The sequence below is a fragment of the Oenanthe melanoleuca genome, chromosome 4A (assembly GCF_029582105.1).
Source record: "Oenanthe melanoleuca isolate GR-GAL-2019-014 chromosome 4A, OMel1.0, whole genome shotgun sequence".
Classification (NCBI taxonomy): domain Eukaryota; kingdom Metazoa; phylum Chordata; class Aves; order Passeriformes; family Muscicapidae; genus Oenanthe; species Oenanthe melanoleuca.
The window spans coordinates 10,929,239-10,956,880 of NC_079338.1; the positions used below are offsets into that span (position 1 = coordinate 10,929,239).

At 45.6% G+C, this 27,642-nt stretch overlaps 1 protein-coding gene across 2 annotated transcripts; it reads left to right on the forward strand.

Annotated features, from left to right (window-relative positions):
- TMEM255A (transmembrane protein 255A) lies at nt 1–27,188 on the forward strand. 2 transcript variants are annotated; one of them, XM_056491466.1, is made up of 9 exons: nt 1–157; nt 4,173–4,315; nt 8,747–8,809; nt 14,192–14,281; nt 16,055–16,117; nt 17,117–17,205; nt 20,956–21,115; nt 22,334–22,477; nt 24,497–27,188. In XM_056491466.1, exons 1-9 carry the CDS (start codon nt 100–102, stop codon nt 24,653–24,655), a joined length of 969 nt encoding a protein of 322 aa, XP_056347441.1. In that variant the 5' UTR covers nt 1–99; the 3' UTR covers nt 24,656–27,188. The 2 variants fall into 2 exon arrangements, with proteins under 2 accessions (XP_056347441.1, XP_056347440.1); XM_056491465.1 differs by having other exon boundaries at nt 2–157; nt 20,953–21,115.
- The last annotated feature ends 454 nt before the right edge of the window (nt 27,189–27,642 follow it).

Below are 27,642 nucleotides of genomic sequence, written 5' to 3' on the forward strand. Positions count from 1 at the left end.
GGGCGGAGCGCGGCGCAGGCGCGGCGGGGCCGGTTCCGGTGCCGGTGCCGGTCCGGGGCTGAGCCGCCCGTGGCCCGGCGGCTGCGGAGCGCCGGCAGCATGCGGCAGGCCCTGACTCAGCAGCGCCCGGCCGGCGTGGCCCTGCCCGACTCCGTGGGTGAGTGCCGGACCGGGGGGGATCCCGCCGGACCGGGGGTTGGCCGCGGGGCCGTGCGGGGCGCTGGGTCCCCGGGGACTCCGCCGGGGCTGCGCTGGCCGGGCCGCCCCCGCCGTTCCCCCGCCCGCCCCGGTTCGGCCGTGTGTCCCCGCCGCCCCCGGGACCCCGCGCTGGGCCATCCCGGCGGAGGCGGTGCGGCCCCGCAGCATCGCTCGGAGCGGGGCGGGGCGGAGCGGCCGCTGCCCTCCGCTGCCCTCCGCTGCCCTCCGCAGCCCCCGTGGGGCCGCCACCCCCGGGGCTGTCGCGGTGTCCCGTCCCTTCCCCGGCCCGGCCGGGCGGCAGCCCCGAGCCCCGTCCCTGCGCTGCCGGGCCCGCGCTCCGAGCCGCCGGTCACCGCTCCCGCCGTGACGCGTTTCTAGCGGAAAAATGGGACGAAAGGAGAGGGGCTGGGAAGAGGGAGGCTCGGTGCCGTTTGCCCCCGGTTCTCCCGGGGCAAAAGTTAGAGCTGGCTTCTTCCTTGAGCTGCTCTGTGCTTATTGTTCGCTTCTGGCTTTTCCCCCAAAGAACAAGATGGAGAAGTCGGTTGTGTTTCTGTGCCATCTTGTCCATTTTCTTCTAATAATCGTGGAAAAAAATAAAAATGAATCAAGGGCAGTTCAAAGATATGCATTATTGCAAACTTTTGAAGTAATCTGGGAAAACCTTCTACAGCCTCGTCTTTAGAGTGGCTTATAGGGCAAATATAACAAGAGGATTTTACTGATGCTTAAAAATGATCATTCTAAAACCAGGGTCCGTTTGGAGTGCCATTTTAGCAAAAGCAGTAGCCAGGCTATGGACAGCATTAATTTGTTTACAGCTCCCTAGCAGAGTTAAGCACAATGTTTTGAATCACCTTGTCTACTTATGTTGGGGTAAGCCCTGCAAGTTTTGGGGTATCTCTTTGGGATAAATCACAGAGATAAGGCTATTGCTATCTCTTAAAAGCAGAGATAGAAAAGCTGCCATAGCTCAGCTTCTGTGCGTAGAAGCTCAAGGAGCACAGAGGAAAATGATCTGATGGGGAACACTTTCAGCAGAAATTAATGTTAAGGAAGAGGATTTTGTCAGAGCAGCCCTTCAGCAGCTATTAGAGAGATACTGAGTATGAGTCCATGTATGCTGAAGCAGCTGCAGGCTGCAGGCATCCTTACAGAAATAAAAAACCACTTTCCCTCTACATGCATAGCAAGGTATCATCAGAGAAGGAAAAATGTAATTAGCATTCCAATACAGAGCTAAAGTGGAGTAGTCACATTATCTTCTCAGTTTCACATGTCTCTTCAGTATCAGGTCAGATGATTATGGCTGGTTTTTTCAGAACTTGAAATAAAAGCTTTTAAAATACTTTTTTTTTTTTTTTTTTTAATCTTATGAGGAATATTGAAAAGCTTTGAGGAATTTTCCAGTTCAAACCTTATGTTTCTGTTCTCTGCTGAGTGTTGGTGTATGCCAGTCCTAAGCTGGGAAACCACATAGAAATTAAGAGTGAAAAGCATGATGGTGCTGAAACAAATACAGCATCTATAAATGGTGTTTCAAGGTATTTCTTTTAGAGTGATTTTCATGGTAACTTTTTTGCAGCATCTGTGATGGCAGTGCAGGAGCACTGTTTTGGGTGTGTAAATGCAGTGCTCGTGTGCCCACAGCACCCACCCAGCCATGCCCTGCAAACATCTGCACGCCCAGAGCCCAGCTGTGCTCACTGGGAGCTGTGTAAGGAACACCTGGCTGGGCTAATTTACCCTCTGCTCATTTGCCAGCCAAACCATAGCAGTAATCAGAAGTTTGATAATTCTACAGAAGCAAGATGGATTCATCCTTTCTTGCCTTTCATAACTAATCTATATAATAGCAAATTTTCTCCAGTTCTGGTCCCATTGTTACAGATTTTTAAAGAAATTTATGGGGTACTTGCATTTAATTGGTTACACTGAAACTGAAGTGTGGCAGTGATAGTATTTGTGAGGCAGTAAATACAGAATGGATTCATCTCTTAATGATTTTTTAATTAATTAGAAGCCTAGATTTTATATGATTAACTTATTTGGCAGATTTAGGAGAATAACCCCAAATGTGACCTGCAGCAAACAGTCACGTACCTTTGTCTCCAGCCTGTAAAACATGGCTTGAAAGACTAAGGATCATTGATTAAAAGTCCAGCCTATATCTTGGGGTTCTCTAGCAATTTTTTTTTTTTTTGTTTGTTTGAAATTAGCAGCTATCTGTTTGTTCCAGCTAAGGACTAACCAGTTATCAGGCTCCTTGCTCTTAAGACCAGTGACATCCCAGTGGTGCAGTCAGACCTCTGCTCTGGAACATGAGCAGAAGGTTTGTGGGTGGAGAGCTTTCCTCCCAGATCAGTCAGAAAGAATGGTACTTTTTTTTAATAAACCTCTCTTGCCTTTCATGCAGGGCAGGGAGGTTGGATTAGGTGACCTCCAGTGGTCTTTTCCAACCTTACCCTTCTGTGATTTTGTGCTCTCCATCTGTTGGGCTTTTAAGCCCCAAGTTTAGCCCTGGTGTGTGATTTCAAGCTCATCTGGTTGCTGTGGGTGAAATGATGCAGCCCTGCAGCACAGCTCTGGGTCAGGCTGGAGCAGGTGGGGAGCTGCTGTGCTTTTCCCTGTGGAGAGCTGTCCATGTGGAGGAAGGGAGATCACTTGTAGCAGCCGTATGTGGGTTGGTATGGCTGCATCAGTGTAATTTGGGGTGAAAGGATCTCTTTATCTGCTGGGCATAAATACACAGACCCTGCAGAAGGGCTGTGGGCACCTGGGGTGTGCATCTTTGAGACAAAAAGCTGCCCAGCAGCCTGATGTGCTCCTGTTCCTGGAGAATTTGGACGAGAAGGTTGTGCTTGGCTTGACCAAGTCTTCCATCAGGGACTTTCTGCAGGTGTTTTGTCTCGCTGTGCACAGGCTGCCAGGGAGCTCCTGAACAAGTGGGGATTCCCAAGGTGTTTGGCTTTAGGGAATGCACTCAGAAATGGTAAAAGCTGCTCCGGGCCCTTGGGACACATTCCTGATCTTCTCTGAAACACCCAGAGAAGTGCTGGGAGTCTTTGAGGTGGGAATACCCTCACCTGCTCCCAGGGCCTGTTGGAGAGCCCCAGGCTGCGGGAATGGGATTCAGGGGGGCTCCAGCAGCCCACAGGGAGTGAGGCAGGGACCCCTACAGTCCATCACCCTTCCAGCCATTCTTGCAGGTGTCTGGGTTGTATCTACATAATGTATGAAATATGTTCAAAAGAATTGTTTCTCAAAGTGATGCAAAGATGGCAAAGCACATGCAGACCAAACACACCCCTAAAGATGTTGCTGAGTGTAGTGTCACAGCCAGCTTTCCTCTTGGCTGGTGGAATCACTCTTTTATGTTTATGCTTTTTTGGGAGATCTATAAATGTAGAAGAGAAAAAAAAACCCTCATCATCAGCCAGCTGTAGATGAGTTTTACTAATCCACAAATTCATTATTCAAGCATCTAAAAATACCTGGTCCTTGCTGAAAGCAGAGGAGAAGTGGCTGTTACTGGTGATGTCTCATTTGCATGGAAAACTGTGGATGCCTTATGATTACAGTCAAATTTCCCCTCTCAAAACAAGAAGCATGCAGTAGGGTTATTTAGCTTGATGTAAGTAGACAGATCATAAAGTATATAAATGTGAAAGATCAGAAAATATATAAATATTCTAATGTGAATGCTTCTCATTAGCTCAATTGCACCAGGCCAGAGGGGCTGGGAGACTCCAGTGTATCTAAATGAGCTTTGCAGAGTTGCAGTTCTTAAGGCTCTCTTCATCTGTGTCAGAGCAATGTTAGTGAAGGTGAAAAGTGACAGCCAAACCCAAAAATATTCTCAAGTCAGAAGAAGGGAAATTCACCATGGTGTGGTTGGCAGTGGGATGAGAAACTTGTGGTGCTGTGACTCTCCCCAGATGGAATCAGCAAATTCTGTTGTGTGTGTGTGTTTTTAGGGTCGTTCAATAGAAGAAAAAGAAATTCCCTCTACGTAACTGTGACTCTCCTCATTGTGTCAGTATTAATTCTAACGGTGGGCCTAGCTGCTACAACAAGAACCCAAAATGTGACTGTTGGAGGTTATTACCCAGGGGTTATTGTAAGTATAGAACTCCTAGGTAGGTCTAGAAAACTTATTGCCTACAAAGTCCCTTGAAATGCTGAAAATGTTATAAAGGGTGATCTTGTCTTGAATATTTTGCTCAGCTACTTCATTACCATTTAATTTATTTGTTTTATTATTATTTTGCACCTGCTGCACATTCCCATGCAAAAATCCCATCCAAGTGGCAGCTTCCTCTGAGCTTAGGTAATAATCTGTTTTTGAGTTAGTGGTGAGACAGAAAAATAGATTTTATGTCAGTCGAAGCAACTTTAGAACTTTGTTTACGTAGATCACACTAAGCCCAGGCAGAAGTAAGGCAAAGAAGGACCTTACTGCCAAGAGCAGTTGAGAGACCAGGTCTTGAAATACTGGTAACATGAACTTGTGGTCATACTTTCAGAAGTGTTTAACAAATTGGAGTCCCTGGATGAGGAGCTGTGGCAGCTTGCCAGGGGAGCCTGTACCTCAAAGCCATGAGCGCATCCATTTCTTCTTTTTTGTTATCAGCAGCTGAAAATGGGAAAGAACAATCTTGTAGCTTCAAATGGCTTAATTTAGAGAAGACCACTGGTGTCCAGCCTTCCTGCCATTAGATGTGTACTTTCTTACAGAAGCATGAGGGGCAAGTATGTCACAACCCTCCTGGCATGAGCAGAGGTCTAACACGAGCTGGAAAGCAAGTCCTGCTCTGTTCCTGTGCATGTCTAAGACATGCTGAAAAAAAAGCACTGAGCTGCAATCAAATTATGTGTCTCAGTAGATTGAATGCAGCCAGTAGCCCCAGCTAGAGGCTCCTGGTGTAATAGCTGTGGATGCTGCACATTTGATTTGGAGCCTTGAATATGGAGGCTTGAAACCATTCCAGATAACCAGGTAGAGACTTGTTCTTGTCTTATTGCTGTTTGATTTATTTGCCATGCATTGCTAATCTCAGGGAGCTTTATAGTTTTCTGTGCCCAAGTTCTACGACTGAAGCAAGCCCCTTTACAGCCCCTTTACAGTGTGGAAAGTTGTTACAGATTACCTTTGGTTTAGGTTTTCTGGCTTGTCCCAGTATCTCCTGCATTTAGGCCTGATCTTTTTTAAAGAGAAGTATAGAGGGAAGGTGTTGAGAAAGGTGACACACTGGCTACCAGACTCTGCACACTTACTCTGCACTGTGCCTGAGTTGAGCCTGGTGCTTCAGAGCAGGTCCTGCAGGCTGATGCAAATGGGCAGAGTCTGCTGCTCACATCCCCTTGACATCTCCCGAGCTATTTATGGTCTGCAACGTCAGCATCACTTATGCTTTTTTAAGGCTTAGTCTACTCAAGGAATTAATGAATTCCTGGACTTGGGAAGGGCGTTAGTTACTGTATTCAGAGGCACCCTGGCAATTTGTGTTTGTCATCAAATTCCCCATCTAGATTCATTAATCTGCTCTGTGGAAATGTGTGATGACCTCACCTGTCTCACTGCACACCAAAACATTTCATTGTGCTGCTGGATGCTTCAGAAAGTGCTTAAAATAGCTGATGTTTCATAACAGGCTGGGATTTCTCTCTTTACTGGGGAAAAAGGGCTGGCTCTGTCAAGGACTATTTAGTGAGTTGTCCTCAAGCAGATAGAGCCAGAAGTCTCTTTGTATGCTGTGTGATTTCTCTGTGTGTGGACCAGGTCCATAGCTGGAATCACCCTATGGAACACAGAATCACAAAGTCATGGATATTCTGAGTTGGAAGACACCCATCAGAATCATCAAGTCCAGCACCAAGACAACCCAAAGAATCACACCATGTGCTTGAGGGCATTGTTCAAATTCTTCTTGAACTCAGACATCAGATGTCTCATTGCTGCCATGCCTAAATCACCCTTCTTTCCTCCTTCAACTTGTGTTTCTTGGGCAAGCACCTCTTGTGCAAGGAGGAAGCAAGTAAAGATGTTTGCGTCAATGCAGGGGATTATCTTCCCAGGCCTCTGCTTCCAAGGAAGGACTTCTAGAACCGGGCACTGGAGACCTTCCACACATCAGTAGGATTTTGTTTGGTTGGGTTTTTTGAGGGTTTGAAGTTTGTTTTTTTTTTGTTCCTAGCAGCTCAGTTCCTCATTGATAAAACTGGAGAAGCTGAAGCAGAGGGTTCAGTGACATCCTGTATCCAGGGTGCCTTTACCCTCCTCCATGACCACCCACACCTTCACAACTACATCAGTGAATAGCTTAGCTGTGTCTGTGTGGGAAATGTCCTCCCCCACCTATGACTGGAGGACCTGGGACAGGGAAGCCCAGAGTACAGCAGTGATGTTCTGCAGACAAGAGTAATGCTCAGGTGCAGAAGACAAGGAGTCCTATGGAAGTGAGACTGTGAGATACTTGTTATAACAAGTTATAACAGCTGCCAGAATCTGTGTAAATGACTGACCTTTCTTAAATTTTCACTGGCAAACCTCTTCTGTAACAGTTCCTTGCCAAGGATGTTGGCTTGAGGCTTTACTCTGGAAAAGCACATTCACTTTGTGTCCTGTCCTCCTTTCAGACAGGGAATCATCCACCAGCAAATAAATGATGTAACTGAGGAGCATTACTAAGATCTTTGTCCCATCCATAGAAGAATGAGTAGTTTTTCTATTAGTGCAATGAGAATTCCTGTTAATGAGAATCCACCAATTTATTTGGTCTTCACCTGCTGGATGTACAGACTTGCTCTAATTTCTTCTTTTTGAATTATCTTAAATTATCTAAAGCAGTTCACCTTTTGGGTTGTGGCTGCTCTGAAACACCATGTGAATATTTCTCTTAAAGCTCAAAGGACAAAAAGCATTGTTCTTGAGCATTTGCCTTAGGTGTGTGCTGCCACACAAATTCCTTCTGCTAAATGTCCTCAGACGGAAAATTATGCCTGGATCCACATCACTGTTAGTGCTTGGATCTCCCAGATTTTTTTGCTTGGACTTGAACTAGAAATTCCTGTTACTTTAGGAAGGTGGGGGTGTTGATTTCCTAAGCTGAATACTAAGCCCAGAAGCACTGGCAGGTCAGTGTGGGGCAGTTCAGCAGTGCCCTAGGTCTCTGCCCTGCTTTTTTGCCACCCCAGTGGTGAGCAGACCCTGGCTTTGTTGCTGTGCTTCCCACCACGGCACTGTGTGCCTGATGTGGGGCCAGTGGTCTGCACAAGCTCGGAGTGCAAGCCAGGCAGTGGAGAAGCAGCAGCCTGATCAGCTGCTCCACTTTAATCCCTGCTGCCCTCCCTGACTGCAGCACTGCACCAAAGGTTGCTGGGTTTCAGCAAAGCAAGGGAAGATTGAAGACCAAGTTTACATCACATTTGTGTCTGCTAATCTCTGCACATGCCTCTACCTGTTAGTATTGGATTCATTAAACCTTTGTTTTCTATTCCTGGATCTAAAAGTATTGATTCCAGGATAGTTGACTCATTTTTGAATCACTACAGCTGGTCTCCTGCCTTGTTTTTCTTGCTGGAGAGTTGGCCAATTATTGGACATTCTCACATGGATCTTCACTGGCCCCTGGTCTGCTGTCTGGATTTGCACTTCCTTAATATGACAGATCCAGCTGTAGGGCTTTTCCAGCATTTCTCGTTTTGCCAACCCATGGAAGTGGGATTGAATATGCTCTCCACCAACCAAAGACCTTTCTCAGTGTGACACAATACTATTTTTGCATCTCCCTTCTTAGACCATGGTTCCTGCTTGAAGTCTCTGTATCTGTCCTGGCTGAGGTGTGCTCTGTCTTAGAAACTTCTTAGTGTAGCTTAAGGCTATGGAGAAAGAAGGTGGGGAATTTCTCTCCTGGCTGACTTCACTGAGCTGAAATAAGTGTTGTCAGTTACAGCAGCAAGAAAAGATGCTTTTGCTGCAGTATCTTATTCTTTTGGGCCAGTGTGAGCTCTTCCAATAGAACATCCTGGTTAATGCATTCTCACCCCTGGAAATGAGGGAGGAGTAAGAGAAGCCAGAAAACTGCTAAATCTTCCAAAGTATAAATCTGCCTTATTTCATGCTTCACATTGAGGAACTCTCTGAGTTGAAAACTGAGGTGATTGCTCACATGCTGAGGAAGGTCACCTAGTCCTGGAGGTTGTAGTGCATTGGTCCTGCTAGGTTTGCATCTGGAGGCTCCTGAGTGTTTGTAGGGTTGTTCCAAGACAGCAGTGCATATCCTCATCCACCAGCCATTTCTCAGCATTACTGGGGGGGATGGAATTCAGAACTCATCCTTTTGGTTTCTATGCACGCTTTTAGTGTCATGTGGAATACACCTGATAGTTCCTGCTAGTGAGAGACTCCACTGATTTCTTGCTGAAGGAAGAGTGCTCACACATCAGCAGAATGTTCTTTTGCTGCTTCTGGATTAATTGTGTTCTGTCTGCTTGTAAAATATGTTGGGTATAATCCTGATCTAAATGCTAACAATGCATTGTTTTTCAGCTTGGTTTTGGGTCGTTTCTTGGAATAATCGGATCAAACTTGATAGAAAACAAAAGACAAATGGTAAGTTATTTATAAAAACTTATCTAAAAAAATGATAGTAATTCAAATACTGCATGTAAAGAGTAGTATTTTAGGTTTTCCTAACTCTTCCAGGACAGTGTTGCATACCTCTTGAGAACTGGAGATGGTTTCTGGCAGCCTAGGAGCAGCACCCTGTGGGCATTCTGCCTCCTGCCTCAATCAGGAGAGCAGCTGCAATCCCCCTCCCCTGTGGTTGCCCCAAGCTCTGGCAGTGAAATCCCTCCAGCCTTGCTCCTGTGAGGCTGCAGAGGGCCAAGGGAGGTTGTGCTGGCCCTGCAGCCTGTCCTGCTGGGCTGCTGCCTGCTTTGGCAGGGATGGAAGGGCTCAGTAATCAGATTAGCAGTGAGTGCTGCTGACCAAGGCTAAGGCAGGTTCTGCAAAGGCAGATGGGAGAAATTCCTGCCTGTCCAAATCCAAAGTCTGCCTTTGTGCTGCCTTTGCTTTTCAAGTAGCATGCTCCCTCCAGAGCAGGAGGAGAGGGTGAGGCAGACCCTGCAGATGACATTTGCCTTTCCCACAGTCAAACAGGGTGCAGGGGAGGTGAGTTTCCCAGTGGATATTTTTCGTTGTTTTCACCCTGGCTCTGCAAGAGCAACATATCCCTGTTCTTTCTGTCCTAGCAGGGTTTCAGCCTCTTGCTTGTCATGTATTAGCAGCATGTCAGTGTCTGGTTGAGCAATGATGGTGTTGTGCCAGTCCTGGACTCCTCACAGGAGTGCTCACAAGTGACAGTGTGGCTCTGATTTGATTATTCTGAAGAGCCCTGGGTAGCCTGTGCTTATTCGTTTCGCCTCTCTATCATTTTGTGTCCTAAAAAGCATTCATGACCCAGCTTTGCAGGGATTGCATCACTGCTGGCAGCGAGCATGTCTCCACTGATTGCAGAGAGGACAGGCAGGAGCTGTCACTTATGGTCCCTGTGCTTTAGTCACATGTCCTCCTTACCCAGGAGCACTTATAGTGGCAGCTTTGTCCATTGCATGTTTCTATGATACCACTGGCCATGGAGGATTTATTTTTTTCAACTTCTCTGAACTTCCCCTGTGTCCTAATCTGCTAAAAGGCAGCCTTGGTCTAGCTTGTTGTGCACCTGAAGGCAGAAAAAGCCAAAAGTAACTTGTGCAGCTGTGTTCTTGTGCATGGTTCTGTCCACAAGGTGACTGGCAAGTGTGAGGAGTGGAGTGAGCCAGTGTGGCTGATGGGGAGAGCTAACCTGCACTTGTGGAAGGAGCCCTTCTCACTTCCCCCAGACTGCTGACAGGAACAGACCTCTCTGTTCCCACCCAAGCCTGCTGACTTCCATGCCATGCCTGTAGAAAGGAAGGGAGAGTGTTTGTGGCCACAGGGAGGGCCAGCTGCACCACAGGCAGCTCTGGCACACACCCCACTGCCCACTCAGCACCTTCCAAGTGAGGAGTCAGCAGTTTACACGCCTTTATGGAAAATAAGAACCACCACATTCACAGGCCATGTGGGGCTGTACCATCACCTAAAGGGAACCACAGCCCAGGACACTCCTGCACTAACCAAACCCAGTTTGTCTTTTGTTGACTGAATGCTTATTGGTGTAGCTGACTTCATCTGGAGCTGCTTGAGTGAAGATCAATCAATAATATCACATAGCTCTAGAGAGGGACTTCTGCTTGCTGCAGTAATGGTATTATCAACCCCAAGTCAAAAATCTTGTTGGCAAGTTGAAAACTGTGGTTTTGAAAATTAATCCGCAAACACTAGAGGTTTATATCCAAAAAGGAGACAGAGGAGTCCTGGAACTTTACTTGAATAAAGGAAGAAGTCATGGGGCATTTCCTCTGGGGTCTTTCAAAATTTTTAGGGGACACAGCATCTTTTTCATCCTAATTTCCTGGCCATATTTTCCTCTCTTTCCTCATTGGCTGACGTACTTGAGAGGTACAGACTTCCCAAAACACCTAATACCCCTTTCTAATATATACCCTCCCTGTTTTTCTTTTTCCTTGTGTCTCTGGTGTTTTTCTCTAAATCCAGAGATTTAGCACAGTCTCGAGTGAGTAACAGTCTGTGTCAATTAGTGGAATTCCTATGAAATTTATGGTTTCCCCTGTTGCTTCTTTCACCTCTCCTTATCTGGCCTTATTTACCATCAGGCCCACAGTTTGTTTGTAAAGACACCTCCTTTTCATTCCTTTAAATTTGCATGTTTCTATTTGCTGTTTGATCTTTTTCACTATAATAAATCTTCAGTATTTGGTTTTCAGACTTTTCTTTCTACATCTGAGAGGGAGAAAACTATGTAAATAAAGTGAGTGTCAGATACTTATTTCTTGGTAGGTCTGTTATGAAAGTGTCATTAACTTTGTATTTCTTTTAAACCACCATATGAGCAGCTCCTATCTACGAGCAGAGATGACCAACAAATTCCCTAATTGTATATATTTAGTGTTTGGCTCACTTCCCATCTCTAAGGCTCTTGCTATTCAGGGCGAATATCCTCTTTCATGTGTGTACTGAGTAAAGTACTGAGAAAAACTAAACTTGCTACAAAATAACCTAAGCCATAAACCTTATGTCTTCCACCAAGACTGGACTTTCTCCCCTTGTGTGGTTTCACCAGTTTGGTAGTGACACAGTGTGACTTTGTAATGGATAATGTGAGTTGGGATCCGGGCATGCAAAGGGTGGGGCTGACTGGGGCGAAATGCAGTTTACAGCTGACAGAAACAGGGTCAGTGTAGGATCTGGTCCTGGAAAATTTGTCACCTGCTGCCATCTGCAAGTACTTTGTGGCACAGCATCTAATATTTCAGTAACAGCTTGTTGTGGTCATGACATGGTCACTGGGATCTTTCACAGCCTGCTCTCTCTGCTGCTGCAGGTCTAATGTCTATGCCTTGAATACTTGCCTCATCTAGGAAACCATTTTGTTTTCTCTCATTTTTAAGTATGGAATTGTATGGGGGCCATCTCCACCAACCCAGATGAGCCCTCTGGTATCTCCAGTCATTGTTCAAGATGGTCTGGTTGCTACATGGAAGTTACTGGAACAAGGTCTGTTTTCAGTTATGGAGATGTAGATAACAGCAGTGTGGTTAACCTGAAAATCCTCAGGTACTTTAAAAACACACATAGGATCCTTCTATGAGGTTAAGGCCTCCGGTGCTCTGGGCACCAGCTTCATTGGGTTATCTTAAATGAGCAAAGCAGGTAATAGTTGCTAAAAGGTTATTTATTGCAGAAGCACATCAGTCTCAAAAGGCACAGTCACAGACATCAAAGTCCATGCTATGTTTTGGTATAAAGTCCCAAGCAGAAGTAGAAGCTGCCCTTGTCAAGCTGATGTTGCTGTGGCAGCTCCTATCTTCTTCTTATGTGTTGACTGATGACGGCGAGCAAAAGCAAAAAGAAAAGCAATGGCAGGAAAAGCAGAAAAGGTGATGGCAAAAAGCACCAACCCTCCCCAGTATGTACTCTTATATAGAGTCTTCTCAACGAGGTAAGACACCAACTTGGACCGCCACTCCTTAACCTAGTAGAATTCTAGTTTCTTAACATGCTAGGTTACATATAGACTATGCATACAACCTGCCTTGTTCTATCTGAAAAATGTAAGCAATATTCTTACTGTAGCTGTATTATGTCTAAGCACTGTCTATGACTATGGTCCTGGAGCCTCCACTGAAAACATTAGTATGTTTTTCAATCTTCACTAGAATCACACTTCTACTTTGGTATCTAAACCTTTTACTTATTAAAAACATTAGAGCTCATGCTAAAACTTACTGACTTACTTACTTACTTATCCTAAAACTTAAACTTACACCTCTACCTTATGTATGAGTGGCTTAATATACTTCATTCCATCCACAGGCTTTAATTCAATCCCTGCACTCTGATTTCTCTCTGAAGAATTCAGAGACCTCTGACTCACTGACCCAGACATTTCTGGATTGTATTTGTCCAGGGGATTGGCTTGTCTTTCTGAGAACTGGAGCCTTGTGCATGCAGTTGGCAGGAGCCAAGGTTTTCAAGCAAACTTAGTACCTGGATCTTCAAAACAAACATCCCCAAGTCAGAGGACTTGATCTGTCAGTGCTGGCCAGGCTAATTGTTAGCTTTGTATTTGGGCTGTAGAGATTTTTACTATTGTTTACAGCTCCCCCACGACCAGAGTCACCTTGTGGAGAAACAGTTTTTAGCAGCTATCAGCAACTGACACTTGAAGGTTGTGGTCATTAGAGTTGGAAAATCACCAGGGAGCTTCTCATTCTTCCCATTCCCATTCCCACTGAAATACTGTAAATATATTGAAATAATGCATTTCAAAATATATGAAGTAATATTGAAAGCTGTTTTCTGAGCCTCATTGTCTCTGTGAATGCTGTGCTTGCCCTCCCTCTGCAGCCCTGCTGATGTCCCCAGTGTGCTCTGGCAGAGGGGCCTGGGATCAGTGTTGGGAGCTCTGTGTGAGCAACTGGTCAGGAGCCCACTGGCAGCAGCTGAGCTGAGTTCAGGTGTGAGAGGGGCTGTGTCAGCACTGGTGCACGGCTCCCCCAGCTGAGCACTGGCTCTTTGGCAGGGATAGTGTTTGAAGTGGCATAGTAGGAATAGATACTGTTTCTCATCCCTGGATTGGAGATTATTTCTGGTTTACCTGCTGAATGCTTTCACCCTAATTTTAAGAATGGGCAGGATGGGGCCAGTGGAAAAGAATTAGTGCCTGACTGGCCTTCTCAAGCTGCAGGTAAAGTCTCTCTCCTTGCAGCTCTCCAGTGGGAGGCTGGATGGACTGTGCTTGCCACAGCCTGGCACCGAGGAGCCCACCAGGCTGCTGTGAGGGTGTGCAGCACCAATGGCATTGGCTGGTCACCTGCCTTCTGCTCTCATGGCTTTGTGCTCGTGCCTGCATCCAGGTGTTGTTCCCTGAAGGTGCAGTTCCAGCAGAAAGGCTCACACACTGCAGTATCCTGCATCCTCACAGCTCAGTAAGTGTTCACAGGAGCAGCTCCCTGCTGCGCTCTGGGGTGAGGAGAGAAGAAATTCTCTCCTGTCTCTCCAGGGGAGAGTTAAAGACAGCAGAAGCCAGAAGAGGAGGTGTATTCTCAGCCCAAGTTTGGCCTATTGGAGTCATGGAAAAACCTGCATTACTCTATCAAGTCCCCAGAGAGCCAGTCTGGCACCATTCTCCTGCTCCTGCCACTCTGCCAGAGCAGAGGCACATCGCACTGCCTCCAGCCAGACCTGTCTGTGCAGTCCGGGCAAACATCTGGGTCATTGATTTGCTTGGGGGCTAATTGGCTGTGCTTTACAAATCTTCGTGGAGAGGGCACTAATCACTTGGTTGTGGAGAGGCAGATGATAGTTTGTTTTGTTTTCCTCCCTCAGCTGGTTGCATCGATCGTCTTCATCAGCTTTGGTGTCATCGCTGCATTCTGCTGTGCCATAGTAGACGGTGTCTTTGCTGCCAGACACATAGTAAGTGCTTCCAGGAAAACACAGGTCCTGCAATGCTTTTACTCTAAGAAAACAAGTGATGGTGTCTGCAATCCTGTATCAGGTTGCATCAAACCCTGTAAATATATATCATGTGCTGAATGCTGCTTTAAATCACAAGCTTTAGAAAAATTTTATCTTTTTTTAAAAATATTTTTAAATTAGCTGAAAGCACTAAGATCTTAGAGTTTTGCTTTGGGGTTCTTTGGATTATGTTTTTACTGAGTATTAGAACACTTGAGACGTAATGTGAATTACAACTATGGCCAAGGGACAAAATGTGAGCAATTGCATCTATTTTGTTTTAAATGTAGGCAGAGCTAGTTCTTAATGCAGGGTGAATCACTGGATGCTATAGTAGAATGAAGCAATTTGATAGGAAGCTCACTGAAGCATTACAGTATAAACAGGAAACATTTGCAGTATGTTCTCAGTTTCCATTTGGTGACTTAAAAAAATTATGAGTTACTGCTGTCATGACCAATCACTAGTACAGTGGGATGCACAGGAGCTTTAATTATTAGTATAGAAATAAAGACACAATTCCATTTCAGCTTTTTGATTGGAATTTATAACTGCAAACAGTTTTTTGTCCTTCAGCTCTGCAGTTTGATGACTGTTTTTGAAATTTTTGGCAAAAAGGGATTGAAAAGACAGATTTGGAGTTTATTTGTATCAGAAAGGAAAGGAATTTCGGACCAGAATTATTCATGAAATGGAAACTGCCTGTGTCAGCTGGCTAGTTATGCTCCTTGTGAAGCTGGCTCCTCTTTCCTGCCCCTGAGTATTCCAGTGGTGGAAAGGTGGCTGGATGTCAGGATTTGCTGCCAGAGCATATGGCAGCTCCACTCAATTGTGTGGTGAGTGTCCATCTGTCTGGATGGAACCAGCAGGTCTGGGCCATCTCTGACCCCCTTTGCAAGGGTGTGACCTCATGGGTTGGGTTGTGGTATGAGCTGGCAATTTCTCCCAGCTGGCTCTGGGGGTGGCTTCGTGTCTGAGGTAACCAGAGCTGAGCAGTTGTGATGACAAAGGCTTTGGTTTCTGCCTCTTGATGAACAGATGGGCTTTTGGTCTCACTTTACCACCTGACAGTTCAAAAATGTTACCACCTTGCTGGAGACATGCTCCTGCCACGCCAGCACAAAGCATTCTTCCTGTTGCCAGCTGCTGCCACTGCCCTGCCACCCTGAGCTTTGGATCAGGCACCTGGAGAGCCAGTCTGGCTGCTCTTGGGAAGGGCTTGCTGATGTGGATACACATCTGGCCGTGCTTTCACTGAGGTTTTACCTTGGAGGTCAAGCTGCCCCGGGGGAAGGCATTAATGCATATTTGCAGGCTGCAGTGTTGATTAACCTCCAGAGCTTTCCCACAAGACACCGAAGAGCACAGGAAGGACAAATTTGCCAACAATTAATGAAAAATTGCTATGATTCAGCAAGAAGAGCCCTCAGAAATAGGTCAGGCAGGCCTGGGATGTGTTTTGCAGGATGAGGAATCAGTCTTTCAGTTCAGGATGGCCACGATCGCCCAAAGAGCCCAGATTAAGAGACAGCACCTCCCATGCTGACTGTAACAATTTCATGCCCTCAAGGACCAGGGTTCAGGGTGCTGGGGTGGGGGCTGCAGAGCCATTGCTGTCCTGAGGTGCTGGGGTGAGATCAGGGTCTCTCTAAAGCCTGGTCCCTTTCCCCAGAGCCTTTGTGTGATTTTGGTTTTGCTGCAGGACTAAGCCTGGTGCTTTTTCTCTGGCAGGATCTGAGGCCGCTGTACGCAGGGCGATGTCAGTACTACTCCAAGAGTGCAACCCCACCAGAGGTGAGAGCAGGTTCTGCTGTGTCCTGTTAAGGGACCAGCTTCTTGGTGCAGGTGGAGGAACCTGCTGCCAGCCAGTGTCTCTGGAGGTCTGCAAAGTGGGGAGGGGGTGGGAGGCTGGGCCTGGAGTGGGAGCAGGATGCTGGGAGCACTCAGAGGTGGGTTCCTCCATGTTCTGCCTCAATAGTGAAGGAGCAAATGTAGAGAAGGGGATGTAGGATAGGAAAATTCACCAGTTTCTCTAGATCTTCAGCTGTGCATTCATTGTAAGAGCTGGGTGATGAGTTGAGATTTCAGACAGCAGTAATTTCTGTGGATATGAGCAACAAGTACCAGCCTCTGCACCTCTCCTGTTGTCTTCTCCAAAGAGAAGCCTGTTGGCTTCAGTATGTGGATCCTGCCACGTACTGATACTGTGTATGGACGTCTTTGTTTGCCTTTGCTGAGCACTGATTGTCTCTCAGAGCTTTCCTCACAAGTCCACAGGTAATTTTGAATAACTACTGTATACCAAATTAGAAGGCCTGCTTGAGGGTGCAAAGTTACATGCTAGGCTGAAGATTGTCCATGTGAATTCGGGTGTTATGACCCACAGGCACAGACAATTAGCCACGTTGGTCAGTTCTGCACCACTGTGGGAATCTTGCTCTCTATTTGGGCCATGCTATTGACAGCTCTCTGCTCTGCCTTGCCCTGTGGTGAGGTGCCTTAGTTAGCAATGCCCTGGCTGCTTGTAAGAATTGCAAAACCTCCTTCCTCTGCAGGCACGTGCTTGTCTGAGAGTTTCCTACAGCAAAAGGAAATCTCTCTGCTCTAGTCTGGTGCATCTCGGCTCCAGTAACGGAGAACTTTGTGGGAGCAAGATAAGGAAAGAAAAATCTGCCCGAGGCTAATGTGGAGATCACTGAGAAATCTACATGTAGAGCAGGCCAAACAGCAGCAGAAACTGTGTTTGGGGAATGTGTCACTGTGCTTTATGTATTTTTTTCTGTATTCACACAGGCGGTCTGTCACCCACAGCGCCGTGCCCCCTGCACACCGAAAATAAAAACCAACACCTGCTTCTGCTGTGACCTGTACAACTGTGGGAAGTAAGCCAAAACTGCCACTCCTGGCCATGGGAAGGGCAGCAGTCGTCATGCTCGATTGCAATAGCTTGCAGCTCATTTGCAGGATAGTATCAGTTAATGATGGTTGTGAGAAGGGACCTTAAGCTGAGTTTGTTAGCAAGGAGGAGTCCCAGACAAAAGCTAACCAAGTAAAGGTGGGTGTAAAATACACCAAGGCCCTCTCAGCTATGGGTGAGCATGCTCTGGGCCAGCCCAGCTGGAAAAATGAAGACCACAGGAGTTTCCATGACTTTAGTGCTTGGTGTCCTCTTCAGGTTTTCCGCCTATTGAGTGTTGCTTAACACCTTCCTTCTCTGTTGGCACTGGTTTGTTTTTTTTCCTTTGAGAATATTGAAGATCTAGAAAAACTGGGACGCTGTTTTCTTCATCTTGCCACCATTCCATTCCCCACCCTGCTAACAGGGAGGAGAGTTAACAGGCTGGTGCATCTGTGCTTTCCTAAACCAGTGTCCCCCCTGCCCAGTCTTTCATGGTCACACATGGTTGGAAGGTGAACCAGCACTGTGCAATAAGTCAGAAGGTGGTACCAGTCAAGAGCCACAGCAGAGTGATCACACCACTGAGATCTGGCTACTGTGCCTAAACCAGCTTAATTTACAGCATGCACTGCTTATACCTTGTGGAGTGCCCAATGTGTGTCAACAAGGAATTTATAAATTGATTTTTTTACTGCTGGCTCTTGCCTAGGGCTGTTTCAGGCTTAGCATTTCTCACAGTACTTAGTTGGGCTGGCCTCCACTTAAATCATTGACTGGTGGAGGAAGATCAAAAGCTGCTGTTGGGAGAGGGTGGGTGGTTCCCTGTGCTGGGAAGTGTGATCCCAGGTCCCTGTAGGACTTTGTGTGTGTGAGAGGGGAGTGAAGCTCATGCTTTCCTTGAGCAGTTTACAGAACACAATCTCTTTTTACTAGCTGAAGAGAGCGATACACAGAGAACTGATTGGAATAGAAAAGCTTGAAACTTTTCTGTATTTCTTTTGTTTTTGTTGGTATTTTGGTTTTTTTTCCACAGTCGTGGTTCTGGGACCTGCCCCTGACCCATTTTCTCCTCTCTGATAAAATATATCAGTTGTTGCTATTTTAATCTTGCTTAGTACCACAAAAGCATCCTGCACTGGGGAGGTGCTGGATGGTATCTCAGTATGAGAGGCATGGACACTCAAGACTGATTAGTGCACATGTAAAGGATGGAAATAATGGAAAATGTGACAGCAGTCTTGTATTCTTCCTGATACTGGAAACCCTGGCTTTGACAGCATGGGGCAAGTCCCTTCCCGCTGATAAGGACATGCTGAAAAACGCGAGATGTCCTCACTGAGAGATCTGTGCTCACACATCTCCATAGGAAGGAGCACTTGCAAACAGCACATACTGGTTTTATTGTTCCAGGGTCACGGTGAGAGCTCAGGTTACACACAGGTCGTGCCAGCACACAGGTTATTGTAACCTGTGGTTAAGCTCTGCCTCGATTCTGCTCAAAATCCCCATCTCCCCTTGCAGTGGCCTGCTAAAGTGAAATGTGAGAGTAAAAAGGGTAGAGGTCGAAGTTGAGTAATCAGCAAGGAGGGTGACTCTTGTGAGAGGGGGCAGTTTCCTGCAGGCATTGTGGAGTCTGCTGAGGAGCTGAGCCTGGATCTCCTGCTTCTTTAGCTTAAATATGAGCCAGTTCTTCCCCCATTTCTCAAAGCACCCATGTCCTTAGAGCCTAACCCTCTGTGTGAGCTCGGAGATAAGTCACTCATAAGCTCTTGGTTCTGTTTGTCTCTGATAAATATGTTTCCTGCAGGGGTATTTGCTGTAGGACTGTACATCTGGTAAGCTGTGCTGAGGGCCAGCCTGTTCCCCACCCGGCAGTCAAGAGATAAATCATTCCTGAAGAATTCCATTAAAAGATTTCAGCCCCCACATTGCAAGAGTTGCTATTCCTTTTTCAAAACAGTGACCTCACCAGATTTGACTGGGTTTTTTCTCTCTCTTTTCTGCATGTGGAAAAGGTTCAGAGTGCGAGCAGGAAGATGAGGTGCCAGGGTTCCAGCCAGCCCAGGAGGGAGCTGTGAGGGCACAGAGCTGGATCTGCTCTGTGGCTGGGCCAGGCAGGAGCTGTGAGGGCTCAGAGCTGGATCTGCTCTGTGGCTGAGCCAGGCAGGAGCTGTGAGGGGCAAGGAGCTGGATCTGCTCTGTGGCTGAGCCAGGCAGGAGCTGTGAGGGCTCAGAGCTGGATCTGCTCTGTGGCTGGGCCAGGCCAGAACTGTGAGGGCTCAGAGCTGGATCTGCTCTGTGGCTGAGCCAGGCAGGAGCTGTGAGGGCTCAGAGCTGGATCTGCTCTGTGGCTGAGCCAGGCAGGAGCTGTGAGGGGCAAGGAGCTGGATCTGCTCTGTGGCTGAGCCAGGCAGGAGCTGTGAGGGGCAAGGAGCTGGATCTGCTCTGTGGCTGAGCCAGGCAGGAGCTGTGAGGGGCAAGGAGCTGGATCTGCTCTGTGGCTGAGCCAGGCCAGAAGTGTGAGGGGCACAGAGCTGGATCTGCTCTGTGGCTGAGCCAGGCTGGAGCTGTGAGGGGCACAGAGCTGGATCTGCTCTGTGGCTGAGCCAGGCTGGAGCTGTGAGGGCTCAGAGCTGGATCTGCTCTGTGGCTGAGCCAGGCAGGAGCTGTGAGGGGCAAGGAGCTGGATCTGCTCTGTGGCTGAGCCAGGCAGGAGCTGTGAGGGCTCAGAGCTGGATTTGCTCTGTGGCTGGGCCAGGTCAGAACTGTGAGGGCACAGAGCTGGATCTGCTCTGTGGCTGAGCCAGGCTGGAGCTGTGAGGGCTCAGAGCTGGATCTGCTCTGTGGCTGAGCCAGGCCAGAAGTGTGAGGGGCACAGAGCTGGATCTGCTCTGTGGCTGAGCCAGGCAGGAGCTGTGAGGGCACAGAGCTGGATCTGCTCTGTGGCTGAGCCAGGCAGGAGCTGTGAGGGCTCAGAGCTGGATCTGCTCTGTGGCTGAGCCAGGCAGGAGCTGTGAGGGCTCAGAGCTGGATCTGCTCTGTGGCTGAGCCAGGCAGGAGCTGTGAGGGGCACAGAGCTGGATCTGCTCTGTGGCTGAGCCAGGCAGGAGCTGTGAGGGGCACAGAGCTGGATCTGCTCTGTGGCTGGGCCAGGCAGGAGCTGTGAGGGCTCAGAGCTGGATCTGCTCTGTGGCTGGGCCAGGCAGGAGCTGTGAGGGCTCAGAGCTGGATCTGCTCTGTGGCTGGGCCAGGCAGGAGCTGTGAGTGGCACAGAGCTGGATCTGCTCTGTGGCTGAGCCAGGCAGGAGCTGTGAGGGCTCAGAGCTGGATTTGCTCTCTGGCCGAGCCCTGCGAGACAGGTGGGAGCTGTGCTGGCCTCTGCCCCTCCCACCCAGCTGCTCTGTTCCTGGGGGCACACTCTCATTTCCATGGGTTATTCCAATCTTTATCCTTGGTAATCTTCCAGGACCTCTGTGGAGATTTCGGATGAAAGTAACAACTGTCACGTTCAGACACCAAGTCATTTGTTTCCAAACAGAGCAAGCACTTTGTGCAGGGAGATCATGGGTGCCACAAGCATGGGATCTAGGTGGCTTTATCCCCCTCCCTGGTAGTAAGATCCAGGTTATCATTGAGTTGCAGAATGCATTTTACTGTCCAGCAGTACTGCTTAGGTTTTATATATGTGGTGCATTTTTTTATCATCACTGTTGTTTTTTTCCTAATCTAGCAGAGTAGAGATTTCTGGAGGCTACTATGAATACATTGATGTCAGCAGCTGCCAGGACATCATCCATCTTTACCACTTGCTCTGGTCAGCAACAATTCTGAACATAGTTGGGCTGTTCCTAGGGATCATTACAGCCGCAATACTTGGAGGCTTTAAAGACATGGTAAGAGGATATCAATTTCTCTGTGCATTAAAAAAAAAAACAAATCAGGCAAATTGCCTTTAAAAATAATCATGGACACTATTGGTATTTCAATGCAAATGTTCTAAGCATTACTTCAATCAGAGTGGAAAGAAGGGCAAGAATTAATGAAAAGGTGGAAGTTATTCACTTTTCTGATCTTGTCACCACCTGAGCACAGTTAGAAAATATTAACAGATTTGGGAGACTGTATTTTCAAAAGGAACCATCAGAGAGGCATTGGCAATACCAGGATGATTAAAAATAAGCTCCTACATTCTACAATGAAAAGTGTGGTGGTTGCTCATTAATTGTTGATTTTATAGTAGCAGTCTGAGCTTTACAGACTTTTTAAACAGCTGTGTTAGGCCCAAACTCTCCATCTAATTTCTTCATGGTGCAGAACCTGAGAGGGTGTACTGGGGATCAAAACCGAACTTCAGATAATGAAAAAAATATTGTTCTAACAATGTGAGCTTTGAAATAACCAGGCTGCCTGTTACCTTCCATACAGCTTTTGTTCTAAAGGGCACAAATGAATGGGTAGAACTGAATGTTCAACAGATACATTTGGAGTTTTTTCAGTTGGTTGTGACTCATTTGGAATAATACAAAAACAGTCACACAGAAAAGAGATTTGTTGTCCTGGCTATGTATTTTTCTTACAAAGAAATCTTGAGCCCTGCACTAAGGATACTTTATTTCAGAATTCTGAACTCTTTCAGACTCACCAATATCTTACCAAATAAACCAGGAGACACATTCCCACCTGTGCATCATAGTCCTTTGAGATTTGATCCACAACAGAGAGCCTGTAAACCTCTGCAAACAAAGATGTATAGAAATGAACAGCAATTCACAGAATGCACCAAATAACGGAGTAATTTGGAAGTATATGAATAATTTCTCCTATTTGTGAAGATGTAAATCTGTTTTGTGTGAGTACTGGTGTGCACTGGGCTACTGCCAGCTTGTTCTATGGAATCTGAAACAAGTGATCTGAAATAAGTGGCTGTGCAATGAAATGACCTTGGAACTTAGCTGTTGCCTGAGAGGGAACCGGATTGCCAGTTGCTAATTCAACAGAGTTGAGGTCTAAAGACACACAGTGCTCCTTTAAATTGTTTCTGCTTTCATTCAGCTGTCAGCTTTCTGTGACTGGGTTTGCAGCCTCATACTCTCTTCTTTTTGTTTTGATAGACTCCTTCCCTCCCTACACTGAACTGCACTGTTGAAAATGCACACCCTTCAGTGACCTACTACTCCAGGCCACAAGTGACGTCTTACAACTCCTACTACCACAGCACTCCTCACCTGCCTCCCTACTCTGCTTATGACTTTCAGGTGGGTAACATTACAGGATGTTTCCTTGTTTAGCAGCAAGGTTAAATCCAGCCAGTCTGCAGGACTCTGGGAGCCTGTCGTCTTGTCATTTGCACAGTTTAATTTTCTTGTTCCTGCAGAAAATACCAAGTTTTTCCTACTATGCATTGGTCCTTGGCAGTTCTCTCTCTTACTAAGGGAGTGTTTTCCTGAAAGGTGTGCTTGAACTGAAGGCAAGAGGGAGGGCCTGCTGCTTGCCTGCCTCCCCATCACTTACTAGGAGAGATCACATTAAAAATATGCACTGCCTCTGGCACTGCAGTGTTCTGAGAAGAAGCAAAGCCAGGTGTTCAGGTGCTAGATTTTATTAGACTAACTACTGTGTCTGAGAGAAATAGATGAGCTTTTGGAAACAAGCTATTTGAGCTCCTGAAAACACGTGATGCCTGAAAAGCCATTTTGTTGTGGTTATTTTCCACACACTTCAGCTGGCCTAAAAGGGGTCCCTGCAAGCATCACCTCTGTTGTAATGTATCCCTTCCCCTTTGAGCTATGGAGCTGTGCTATTGGAAATGGCAATTTCACATGAACCTTGCTGTCAGCATCATCTTTCACTTGTTGAAGCAGATGAGGATATTTCCTTCTCAGGTCTTCAGATGTTACCACAGGGGTGATGTTAATTAACACATCACATAACCACTAGGACTGGAGATTTTTTTTTTCTTTTTTTTATTAACAAGAGTTTAACATCTTGGTCGTCAACAAAGAGGTGTGCTCTGTGATAGCCACCGTGCCTCTCATCTGAGCCATACATTAGAGGTAACATGAATCTAAGCCTTCCTGGGTCTGCTGCTTGTGCCACTAGACAATGCTGTTATCAGGGCTCCTAGATATAATTGAACACTTATGTCAGAACTTATAGGATGTGATTGTGACTCATTTTTGAAATTAATGAAACCTGGGACAGTCACTGGTGCTATATAACTTCCTGCAGTTACAAAAATGCCAGCTTCAGTGCACACCAAACCAAGCTCTGCTACAAAGTCCTTTTCTCCATTTCTCAGCAGCTCTAAGCACTCTCTGACCCAGAGTTTGCCAGTGTGGCAGCCCCAGTACTTGCAGAGAGCTCAGCATGGGTGGTTTCCCTGCTTTGTAACTGGAAGTACTGCTGGGCTCTGCTAACATTTACAGCTCAGCCAAGCAGATCAAAGTGTCTGGGTCTCACTGCTGTGAGCACAGGTGTTGGCTTACAAGGCAGCACAAAAGCTGGGCATAAATTCAAGTCATCTAAATTTAATATAGCCAAATCTCTCTTTAACATGAAATTCCAAGTCTGAGCCTTGCATATCTTCCAGGGAACTTGGGGCCTGTATGGGAGCATTAGCTGAGCCTCTGGCTGTGGAGACTCTCTTGCCTTGAGCCCTACTCTACTCCAAGCAGTGACTGTACCACCCTGGCTCCTCTCACCCTGCCATCCTATAGCACATGGACCAAGCCCAGCTGTGCCTCTCAAATCCCTTCCAAAGGATGCACTCCCTCTGGTGCAAGAATGCTTCCCACTCATTCCACACATTTTTCACAGGAGAAAAACAACACACCAGAATTCCTAAGGAAGCCTGGGCCATTGCAAAACCTGGCTTTTATACACAGCTCTAAAATGGCAGACCCAGTTCTGTGGTTTTTGAAGCAGCCTGTTCATTGTTGATACTGGCTGGTGTGACACCCAAGATTTGAGAGGAACTCATCAGTTTTCAGTTGTCCAGTCTTTGTGAAATGCAGCAGGCACACAAGAGTGATGAGAATTTTTTTTAAATGTCTTCAGTTTTGGATCTAAGGAGCCTCATTTTTCAAAACCATTATTTACAGGCTGTTCTTACCTTGAATGCAACAAGTTATCTGAAGTGTTATTTATATGTATGTGATTTGCTGAGGTGAACCTTGAAATGTTAATTTTGATATGTTTGGTACTGAAATATTGTTTTGATAAAGTAATTTCCATTAGGAAATGGTTACATTACAGCCTTTGCTGTCTCCCTGCAGCATTCCAGCGTGTTTCCAGCCTCCACTCCTTCTGGCCTCTCCGAGGACCCCCAGTCCCTGTCACCATCTCCCAGCTATATGTGGGCCTCTAATGCACCACCTCGTTACTCACCACCCTATTTCCCACCTTTTGAAAAGCCACCACCTTACACACCATAAAGAATGTGGGAAAGAAGAAAAAAATATTTGCCATTGAAATAAGTGTGAACATTTTGTATTTATATTTTACTGTGAGAGGGAGCAGGAGAATACAGAAGATAATTGCAAATAAAAATATTAGATTGGACTGTCCTTTTTTGCAAGGCTTGTTTCAGAAGTTTAACAATGGCCTTTGACAAAGGGGACAGACTTCTGATGTTTTAATGAGGCAGTAGTAGCAGGTGACCTAAATTTCAGCCTCTTTGGTTCATGTAGTCCTTGATTTTTAATCAAGTCATCCAACACAGATGACAGATTCTGGTCTGCCTTACTCCATCTTTGCCAAGCTGAAGTAAGGGTAGCCAAGATCAATAGTTGCTAGAGATTATCAGTCTGTTTGAGGTGAGGGTGCTTGCAGACAGCACGACTCAACACTGGTTTTGTTTGGCCTTTGGGGTCCAGTTGCTGGGATTTTGGGTGGGGTAACACAGGACCTAGCTCACATCCCTTATTGGCCCAACATACTGGAAAAATCTTCGGGGGAATTGTGACAGTGCCTCAAAATGTCACCCTATTGAAAAGTATAACATCATAGGATAGCTTCAGTATGTGTAGGAAAATAATCAGAATATTGCTTTCGGGGGGCGGGGGCAAGATGTTTTTATTTCAGGTTGCTTCTTGAGATAAAAGATGGAGTTGTCTCTGAATTCTGTGTAAGTAATGCTGAAGTCAAACATTTTGGGTGGTTGCACTGCCTAAATTGTCCTTGTATTCCTATTAAAAACATCAGAAACTGTCTACAAGTCACTGAAACAGTGCAGTGAAAATGTTATTTATTTATTTGTTTGTTTACCTTTTCTGTGGTCGGGAATTTCTTTTTTAAGCTTGTACTTTTAAATTTTTTAATTGACTGAATCAGCACCCTGAATAAGCACTGGTTTAGTAGCTGTATTATGGGCTGCACGTAAGGAATATCCACTACTAGTTCTCCAAGATATAAGTCTCACATGGATGAAATTCAACACCCTGTAATATAGGAGAAAACTGAGGAATTTGCAATTACTGTTGTGACTTTCATTTAATCTTCAGCTGATAACTGTGCTGATTGATCTCAATTCCAGCAGATTTTGCATGCATCCTGCATAACAAAAGGTCAGCTTTGATATGTGACACACTGACCTCTAAAGTGTGGTTCTACTCCAGGAAGTGATTTCAGATGACAGTGTTCACATCTGAGCTGATCAACCTGACCATTCTCAACTGCTTACTTCAGGGATAAAAACAACATTGACATCTTACTCATTATTTCCTAAAGATATAATTTCCTTGGCATTGGTTTGTTGACCCTAATCCTCAGTTGCCTTCCTTTACTTGCAACTGATGCAGACAAAAAGGTACGTAAAAGTTAAATCTGGCTTTTAGCATCAAAATGGAATACATGCTGGTGAGTTGGGGGGAAATCCAGTGTGATTTTAAACAGTGGCACCTATGTTTAATCTATAAAAAAAATTAAAATGCTGTCAACATGGAAAACAAACACTGAAGTCTCTGATCTCACTTTTCAAAGTACACCCACACTTTATAATGCTGTTCTTAATCCTGCTGTTTTAATCTATGCATTTGCAAAGCCTTTAGGCTAGACTATGTATTAACTTTATCATTTCTACTGTCAAATACTAATCAGTATATTAGTTCATTAAAGGATGACACTTTATCCAGAAGTGAGCGTGACTTTTCTCCAGTAAGAAGGGAAAATAAACAGCTGAAGAAAGGAATGCAGCTCACAGGATTTAAAGCAGTAGTGTATGTAGAACATACCCTGATGGCATTTTGTTTTACTATAGAATGTTGAAGTGCAGCTCCTATAAATTTGTGTACTGGAAATAAATTTATATACTGGGCCATCCTTCATTTTATATTACATTTTATTGAATTAAATCTTGATAAAGGGACCATGGGCAATTTCAAAACAAACAGTACTTCTCTTGATAAAACTCCCCACAAAACTAGAATCAGAAGGGCACATTAATTTAGTATCAGATTTTATTGCTTTATCTTTGAAATAAAAGCTTACAGTCCTGTCCTACTTCTGACAAACACTGTACCATTTGTGCCTGTCAACTAAATAGGGCTAGAAGGACTAGGGGACACCACAGGACAGGACTGAATTTCCTGAAGAGAAAATAACTTAGTGAGAGAGAAACAATTAGGAGATGAAATGTGTCATTGGTTTTGAGTTGAAAAATACTAACCTTAGAAAATTATCGAAATTATCCTTTTTTTTCCTAAAGAATATTTTAGCAAAAATTACATTGCTGCTTTAAATTCACTATCAAAGGACAAGTACATTTCACATTTAAAAACTTACTGGTGATATTTTCTGTTGAATTACCTGTTTTGTTCTGCTTGAGTAAAACTAAGCATTTAATGTAACTGCAACATTCTGCACTGTATTTGTCATTTCTTATGAGAATGTCAAGTTTGTGACTCATATGTACCCTTTTATTACTTTGCCAAAGTTAAATAAAATTGTGTGACTTTTTGTAAACATCTACCAATTCTATTTTACATTTTAGCAACCTGTTTTGCAAGCATCTTTAAGGTTATTCGAAAAAAGTGAGCAAAATTTGCATTAAAAAATTAAAGCAAAAAACCCCCAACAAACAAAAAACTCCCCATCTCTATTCAATATATTGGAGACGTACTTATACCAGAATTAGCCCAAAACTCCTTAAATTCTGTTTTTGAAGGCGCTCATGCTCCCGCACTTGATAATTGTGCAGTTTTACCCACATAACATGGTGCCCTGACCTCAAGCTCTGTAAAGTTATTATTGCTGATTTTTCACTTAACACATATCTGAACAATCCAACCAGTGGAGTCTCAGTGTCTCCTTTGCTTACTTTGGGCCTAATTCTGTCCTGATGATGTCAGCTGCTCCTTGATGTCAGCAGAGCGAGGTAGAAGCCCTGTGCCAAGGAGGTAAAGGCATCTAGAGCATAATTTGA

Bases quoted from the DNA above. Each gene is read 5' to 3' on its own strand.
- TMEM255A (XM_056491465.1), top strand. From the start codon at position 100: ATGCGGCAGGCCCTGACTCAGCAGCGCCCGGCCGGCGTGGCCCTGCCC. The intron at 14,282-16,054 runs GTAAGTGCTTCC...TTTCTCTGGCAG, and splicing joins TCTTTGCTGCCAGACACATA to GATCTGAGGCCGCTGTACGC. The intron at 17,206-20,952 runs GTAAGCCAAAAC...TTCCTAATCTAG, and splicing joins GACCTGTACAACTGTGGGAA to CAGAGTAGAGATTTCTGGAG.